We start from the raw sequence: 8938 nt of genomic DNA, 5'->3' as shown, positions 1-8938 counted from the left end.
CCCCCGGCTGGGCGCTTCCCCTCCCGGGCTCCAGCTGCGCTGGGGAAGCGCCGGCCGGGGGCGCAGGGTCTGGGGGCTGCCCGGCAAACCGTGAAGCCGGTAGCGCTCAGGCTTTGGGCAGCCCCTATGCCTCCGAACCCTGCGCCCCCAGCCGGGCACTTCCCCTCCCGGGCTCCGGCGGAGCAGAGCAGCTGGAGCCGGGGAGGAGAAGTGCCTGGCCGGCGGCTCGGGGTCCGGAGGCAGGGGGGGCTGCCCGAAGCCGGTAGCGCTGGCTCGGGCAGCTCGGCTCTTAAAGTCTGAGAGGGGAGGAGCGGAGCAGAGCAGCCGCGGGAGGGGAAGTGCCCGGCCGGCATTTTCCCGGACATATTTGGCTTTTCGGCAATTCCCCCTGGACGGGGGTTTGATTGCCGAAAAGCAGGACATGTCCGGGAAAAACTGGACGTATGGTAACCCTACCTCTCCCCCTTTACAACTAACGAGTGCCTCAGGGGCACTCAGTGGGAGCAGAACCTGCACCTTCCAGCCATACCGTGAGCAGTTCCTTGCAAGAGTGCAAGAGAGGATCTTTGTGTCCCCACCCGGGGCTGACAAGGGCGACCCTTGGTTATTCTTTTGATTCTGTTAATGAGAACAATGCTTGCTTTGCAATAAATCTATCACATCCTGATTTTCTTTCCTCTGAATACATTTCAACAGTGAATCAGATTTTTTTTTAAACCACCTTGCCCTGTATCTACATATAGAAAAAGCTTGGGGTAAAAATACAAATGAAATCATTATTGCTATAGAGAGGAGGGGGAAATATTTTCACTTTGCACTAAGTCCTAAGCAGTTGGCACTCTATAAATCATACATTAGCATCAAGAGTAATTATAGAATTTGAAGCTGCTTCTTGTAAACATTCAAAAGTAGCTGCTGTTATTACAAGGTAAAGTCTAAAGTCACAGAGAAATTGCAGAAGTACTTTATAACACCTGGCCTTGAGGATATAGGTATTGTCATAGAACAACAGAAAAACAATCCATCTAATCTGGTACCCTGCTTCATGCAGCTACCTATTATTGTTAAATCTGTACTGTATTCTAATCTATATAGGTCTTATGCTGCGCTCATCATTGTAGCATCTGAGCGCCTTCCAGTAGTGCATTAAGCAATATGACTAACACATGTCACGTGTCTGTTCTCTCATCCCCTCTCCAGGGGGAGAAGTACGTACAGTGAAGTGGTCTAGATTTATTTTTTTAATATTTACACACACACACGCGCACGCATGTGCGCGTGTTGGTATATGTTTATGTTAGGGAAAGTCAGGTCAAAGAGATTCACCTTGCATAGGTTTGTGAGGGTCCTTAGTTCCTGGGGGAGTTCATTCCACAGTCTTGGGCTGCCCCCAAGAAAGCTCTGTCACCTGCACAGGTGAGCTTTACCTTTATTGTAGCAAGTTATGTTGTGCCAGTAGCACCAAGAAGCCCCATTGTGCTGAGCACTGAACAGATACTAAAACCCTCTTTCAAAGACTTTACAGTGCAGGACTAACTGTAATAATGTTTCAGGTGAAAGTGATTTCCCCACCCTTTTCCAAACATATCTGGCCAATTGTGCAATATGATAGGGATGGGGACATTCTTTTCTGATATCAGATTATGATCTGCTCATGTCCTGAAGCATGAGGATTTATAAAGCTTGTAATTTTTATTCTAGCTAGTGTAATTTAGTGTAATTCTCCTTATTTATGGCTCTAATCCTTTGACTCTTACTAAGCTATTTACCTCAATTATAGCCTAGGGCAATGACTTCCACTTTTTAATTATCCACCACCAAAAAAAAAAAAAGTTGACTTTTATTCATTGCTTATTTGTTACTAGCAACTCAAACCCAAATTCTAGTGGTTTTGAGTGCTTTTGAAAATTCCACCCTTTCTTAAAAATAATTACACAGCCATCATTTAGATAGGAGTTAGAATTGGAAATGTTTTAGGACCAAACAGCATGATCTGCAACCTCTTTACATGATCCTGCATGGAAAAAGTATTGTAAAGAGTGTAGCTTTTGTTACCAGGCAGTATATTCCTCACCGTGCTGTATAATTCCATGCTCCAACAGTCTACGGCCAAGTTGTTCTGCCTCAGTCCTTGTTGTGACTTCTCCTTCCTGGATCAGCCACTCAATCAACTCAGAAGCCATGACGGTCCGTTCATACTTGACTCCCTCCTCTTCCCTGGCTTGTAAAAGTGTGTTCTCAGAATTCATCAGCCTGCCACGGAAGGAAAAAAAATATATGGGGAAAGTAGTTCTTCAGAAAGCAATTCCTGATCCATTTTTCGCAGTCATTAGTACTAAGCACACAGATGCAACTTTTTATTATCCGACACAGTTCTTAATTATAAACAGTTCTTAATTATAAACTGGCATGTGGAAAACTAAAAACGAATAAAAACATGCTCAGGCTAATCACGAAAAACTGGGCATTGCAAGTCAGAAAGCCAAAGGGGCTATTAACAGACGTCTAAGGAGTCTTGAAACAGATATTGTGAAATAAACTTACAAAAAAATAACTGTTGCAGGGTTTTGGATACACATTTATAAAACTGAAAACACTTTTCCTTAGCAATACTTGCCTTTGCTATTTGAGGAACTTGTTTTATGAAGTTGAACTAACCACAGCTGTCTTTCTGTTAGGTCCTCCATTGCTTATTAGCGTCACTGAGAACATTCAAGGCACTAGTGTACTAGGATATATTAGTTACCTTGTGTTCTCTCTGTGAGCCAGCTACTTTGCTTGAAAGATATCAAACTTTGTTGTTCCTCTATTTTTAAATTACTTCCTATTTGTTATTATTTATAGCACAGCAGTGCCATGAGGCCCCAGACCATGACTGTGCTGGACACTATACAAATACATGAGAGCCCCTACATTGAAACGCTTACAGTCTAAACAGTATTGGTTACAAAGTGGTGAGGGTTTTGTAACAAAACAAAAAGATGGTAATCAGAATCCAGAAAATGTTCCCCACACAAGGAGGATCATTTTAAATGGAGGCCAATTTATTTTTATATCAAAACGTGTACCCAAACATTCAGAGGAAAGCGTCCTACGATGTTGTGTTTTCCCCCCTTTGAACACAATCAAGTTAATACCATTTTCATGATTGCCTCACCCTACAGGAAATGTTTTCTATTTGATATTACTAAAAAGTTACAGTCTAGAACCTATTTGTAAATGAACTTATGACAGGTAAGACTGAATTTCAGCACTGTGTAAAATGCCATGCAGAGTGCACTGGAAACATCGACAACTTTGTTTATTAACTAAAGTGAAATGAAGACAGTGGCTGATCAAAGCGTAACTTCATCGCTCCATCATGGTGCCTCAGTGTTCACCTGAAAGTACTGGGCAATTCAGCACTTGGTCTTTTAAGGTATGTCCACACTGCAATAAAGACCAGCATAGCTGCAGAGGGCGTGGTTCAGCTGATTTGGACTCTCGGAGCTCAGGCTATGGGGTTAAAAACTGCAGCATTCAGGCTTGGGCTGGAGCCCAGGTCTGAAACCCTGCAATGGAAGTAGATCTCAGAAACCGAACCCAAATGTCTACATGGCAAAAATGTCTACGTGACTTTGTACTGCGGGTTATTTTACTGCAGTGTAGACCACAGGCACCCTTTAAAAACAATCCCTATACCTTTTTGTACAACTGCATAGTAAGTTGGGAAGGAAGGATAGCCCAGTGGTTAGGGCGTAGCCTTGGTATTGGATTCAATTGCCTGCTCTCCCACAGACTTCCTGTGAATTTGGGCAAGTCACTTAGGCCCAGATTCTCAAAGGTAAGCACCTAACTTCCATTGAATTGAATGGGAGTTAAGCACCCCTTTGAGCATGTGAACCTTTAACTCTCTGTGCCTCAGATCCCCTTATGTAACAAGGGGATAATAGCACTTCATTCATCCTTAGCTCTATTTATGCAGGTGTGCATTGCAGCATGGACTGCCTGATAACTACATGATCTTTAAAGGGACTTGTGGCCTGATTTTCGAGGGCCAAGCTAAGCGTGTGCAGCATTTCTCAGGATCAGCATAACAATCCTCCTGAATCACTCTACAACCAGCCAATTGGAGATGTTACAACACAATTATCCTGGAACCGCTTAAGCTTTTTGCCCTTCTGGTCACAAATCAGAATGAGTTTCATTTCTAGCTAATCTGAAGGGACACAACTATACATTAGATATATATTGATGTTACTGATTTTATACTCCCTTCAAATAACTAGGTCTAGATTGGTAAACAAGCTTAGCTCTGATATCATGTGGAAGATATCACTATGGCGTACAATAAAACTCAGGAGCGGTGAAAGCTTCCTAAGAGTTGGGGGAGGCCATCGGTGCCTGCGTAGTGGCCCTGCCCCCTATGATGCCCCTTCTCCCCAAGACACCACTCCCCACTCACTCCTCTCCACCCCGTCCCACCCATCGCTCACACTTATGGCCAGTAAAAGTGATGGGGCCCTGGCCCTCTGCCCCCTTCATTCCAGCACCCCTGATAACACTTGTGTTGGAAGGACACTAGATACATTACATCACCTCATCTGGGGAGATGTTTAGAATTAATTAATGGGGGCATCAAAAAGTGATGGCGTAGGAAGATAGGGAGAAAGCTCATTTAAAAACGACAATGGTTTAAGCAGTTGATCAGATGGACCCTGATCCTACTATTTCATGTCTAAAGGATTTATCCTACTGTCTTGAATGGGAGTTAGCTGGAACCCTTAATCTATTGGCCAGACAACCAGTCAGCAAAGCTATAGGTTAAGACCAGTGTTAAACTACATGGTCACAGTTGTGAACTGGTGGCAGATCAAGTGAACTGTTATACATTTTCTTGTGCCCCTGCCAAACCTTTTGAGCTGAGTAAGAATTGACACAAGAAAACTTAGCTGAATTCAGGGACAAACCCAAAAGCAGGTGTGACATTCCGGGGTGCAAGCCATACCAGTGAGGGGCGGAGTCATCACCGGCCCTGTAATCTGGCATGCCCTGCAATGCCTTGCTGCTGGAGCTCCCAACCTGGATGACTCACAAACAGCCACCAGCATGCAGGGGCTACTCAGTGACTATGTGTAAGTGCAGCCTGCCAGCAGCACTTGGCTTACCCTCTGGCTTTTACCAGCCTTGGTTACTTCTGAAGGGTGACCTCAACACGCTTCCAGTCCTGGATTTTCCCCAAACAATGTATGTTCTGTACTGTCCAGCCCTCTCTTGGATAGCCAGAGATATTAGGTCCACTGTCCCTTTAAGGGAGCAATACATAACTTGCCACCTTAAATGGAGTTACCCAGACAATTTAATTTAAATGCACAGGATTAGTTTCAATTAAAGCATCAAACAAGTTTATTTAACTACAAAGAGATAGGTTTGAAGTAAGTACAAGAAACGAAGCATAAAAGTTAGAAATGGTTACAAGAAAAATGAAGATAAAATGCTTCCTAGTGCCTAAGTTAACAAACTATACTTGATTCAAATTAAAGTCCTTATCACATCTAACAGCATTGCTGATCAAAATCTTCAGGTCCAGACTCCTCCCCCCAAAGTACAATGGCTATTTCTTTGATCTTCTTAGGTGCAAGGAGGGAGATGGACAGAGAGAGAGATAATTTGATTGCCCCTCACTTTGATAGCTCAGACCCCCTCAAAGTTTTTTTCAGTTGAAAGTAAGGAGACATGGTGTCTGGTGGGGGTGTGTGTGTGCTAAGTTGTTTATTAAGATGCAGATCTGTTTATTCCTGCCTCCTTTCCTTGCCAAAGAAAGTCACTTGATAGCTGATGACCCATCAGCTTTGATGACACCTGGCGAGATGTCAACTTGTCCTTTGACTTTGAGAAACAGGTTTACCCACTCCCCAGACTTGTCTGGTAAATGCACTTCAGACATGATTTCATCTTATGCTTATAAGTTCACATATAATGTTGTTACATGTTTTACCATCATATTATTGACCAATGAGTTATTAGTTTTCAAATGATACCTTACAAGATATATTCTGTACAAAGATTATGACAATAGTGTATAGGGGTGCATTCTGTCACAGCAGTAACATAACAACACAAGGAATAAGATGCAGAGCATGCAGACCACTTGTACATTTACATAGTCATTCTTCCTTGCAGGTATTTTGTTTTTTCAAATACAGTTAAGCAAGTTTTAGCTCTTGAACGCATAGTCTGGCTACATCCAGTACAGAAGGAACTCTGAAGGAGCATCTTCAGCCATGCTTTGCTCAGCCTATATATATCACACACACACACACACACAACAAGCAACCGAGCCTTTTCAAACCAGCTGTTGCATGGGAATTGGTTGCCCAGGCTTTGCAGGAACCAAATAGAAATTCTTTACAAAGTCTTTGTTAATTGTTCTTACATGTATATATAATTATTGTGTCTGGATGATTAAAGAGGCAGACAGAAACATTCCTGCAAGAGAGATACTAATGACTGAATTTACAGGGACACAAAAGAATCTGGAAAAATATCAAGTGAAAAAAACTCAGCTTGACATTTCACACCATTCTCCCTGAGCCCAGAATAGAACTGCTAAGGATTCAAATTTATGAACAAGCAGACATGACAAATTGACAGTTTAACAAATTCAGAAATAAGATTGTCAGCTAGTGTAAGTCACCGTAACTCCTCTGACTTCAAAGGAAATAAACCAATTTACAGCAGCTGAGGATATGGACCCTTATCAGCCAAATTTAAAATAGGTTTAAGGTGTTTGGAGACAAAAAGACATCTTTTAAAAATTGGAAGTCAAATCCTAGTGAGAAAAATAGAAAGGAGCATAAATTCTGGCAGGTCAAGTGTAAAAGTATAAATTGGCAGGCCAAAAGAGTATTTGAAGAGCAGCTAGCAAAAGACACAAGCACTATCAGCCTTCTTTTTTTAAATACATCAGAAGCAGGAAGCTTGCAAAACAAGTAGTGGGGCCACTGGATGATCGAGGTACTAAAGGAGCATTCGAGGAAGTCATGGCCGTTGCAGAGACACTAAATGAATTCTTTACATCCATCTTCACTGCAGATGTGAGGTAAATTCCCACACCTGAGCCATTCTTTTTAGATGACAAATCTGCTGAATTGTCCCAGATTGAGTGTCAATAGAGACAGTTTTGGAACAAACTGATAAATTAAATAGTAATAAGTCACTAGGACCAGACGGTATTCACCCAAGAGTTCTGAAGGAACTAATATATGAAATTGTAGAACCACTAACTGTGGTTTGTAACCTATCACTTAAATCATGTTCTTTACCAGATGACTGGCAGATAGCTAATGTGGCGCCAATGTTTAAAAATGGCTGCAAAGGTAATCCTGGCAATTACCAGTCAGTAAGCCTAAATTCAGTACCAGACAAATTGACTGAAACTATAGTAAAGAAAAGAATGATCAGACCGATAGATGAACAGAATATGTTAGGAATGAGACAACATGGCTTTTGTAAAGGGAAATCATGCCCCACCAATCTATTAGAATTATTTGATAGTGTCAACAAGCATGTAGACATGGGTGATCTAGTTGATATAATATACTTTAATATTAATATATATATATATCTCATAGAATTGGAAGGGACCCTGAAGGGTCATTGAATCCAGCCCCATCTTCACTAGCAGGACCAAGTACTGATTTTGCCCCAGATCCCTAAGTGGCCCCTTCAAGGATTGAACTCACAACGCTGGGTTTAGCAGGCCAATGCTCAAACCACTGAGCTATCCCTCCCCCTCCTGACTTAGACTTTCTGGAAGTTGTTGACAAGGTTCCTCTCCAAAGGCTCTTAAGCAAAGAAGTCATGGTATAAAAGGGAAGGTCCTCTCATGGAGCAGTAACTGGTTAAAAGACAGGAAACAAAGGGTAAAAATAAATGGACAGTTTTCACAATGCAGAGAGATAAATAGTGGGTTCCCTCTGAGATCTGTACTTTGACCTGTGCTTTTCAACATATTCATAAATGATCTGGGGGAAAAAAAGCAGACTGCGAAGCATTACAAAGGAATCTCACAAAATTGGGTGAATTGGTAACAAAATGGCAGATGAAATTCAAATGTTGATAAATGCAAAGTAATGCACACTGGAAAACATAATCCCAATTATACATATAAAATGATAGGATCTAACTTAGCTGCTACCCCTCAAGAAAGAGATCTTGGAGTCATTGTGGATAGTTCTCTGAAAACGTCTGCTCAATGTGCAGCGTAGGCAAAAAAACTAACAGAACATTAGGAACCATTAGGAAAGGGATAGATAATAAGAAAGAAAATATCAAAATGCCACTATATAAATCAATGGTACACCCACACCTTGACTACTGCATGCAGTTCTGGTCACATCTCAAAAAAGATATTAGAATTGGAAAAGGAACAGAGAAGGGCAATAAAAGTGATTAAGGGTACAGCTTCCATAAGAGGAGAGAATAAAAAGACTGGGACTATTCATCTTGGAAAAGAGACGACTAAGAGGGAATATGATACAGGTCTATAAAATCATGAATGATGTGGAGCAAGTGAATAAGGAAGTGTTATTTACTCCTTCACATAACACAAGATCCAGGAGTCTTAATAGACAGCAGATTTAAAACAAACGGAAGTACTTTTTCACACAATGCGCAGTCAATCTGTGGAACTCATTGCCAGGAGATGTTGTGAAGGCCAAATCTATAACGGGGTTTAAAAAAGAATTAGATAAATTCACGGTGGATAGGTCCACCAACGGCTATTAGCCAAAATGGTCAGTGATGCAATTCCATGCTCTGGGTGTCCCTAGCCTCTGATTGCCAGAAGCTGGGAATGAATGAAAGGGGATGGATCACTCAATGATTGCCTGTTCTGTTCATTCCCTCTGAAGCACCTGGCATTGGCCACTGTTGGAAGACAGGATATTGGGCCAGA

At 41.9% G+C, this 8938-nt stretch overlaps 1 protein-coding gene across 4 annotated transcripts in view; it reads right to left on the bottom strand.

The window, feature by feature from the left end:
* LOC117873919 (DEP domain-containing mTOR-interacting protein) overlaps nt 1–8938 on the bottom strand; it is a 110756-nt gene that overhangs the window by 49386 nt on the left and 52432 nt on the right. For 3 of the 4 annotated variants that reach the window (XM_034763819.1, XM_034763818.1, XM_034763820.1), the window contains exon 5: nt 2075–2256. In XM_034763819.1, coding sequence (XP_034619710.1) covers nt 2075–2256 — 182 coding nt within the window. The remainder of the gene's footprint in view (nt 1–2074; nt 2257–8938) is intronic. The other variant, XM_034763821.1, reaches the window with a different exon arrangement.

Source organism: Trachemys scripta, chromosome 2, assembly GCF_013100865.1.
Source record: "Trachemys scripta elegans isolate TJP31775 chromosome 2, CAS_Tse_1.0, whole genome shotgun sequence".
NCBI classification, from domain to species: Eukaryota; Metazoa; Chordata; order Testudines; family Emydidae; genus Trachemys; species Trachemys scripta.
Note: the sequence above shows the minus strand (reverse complement) of the source record. Positions and strands in the feature narration are given on the sequence as shown.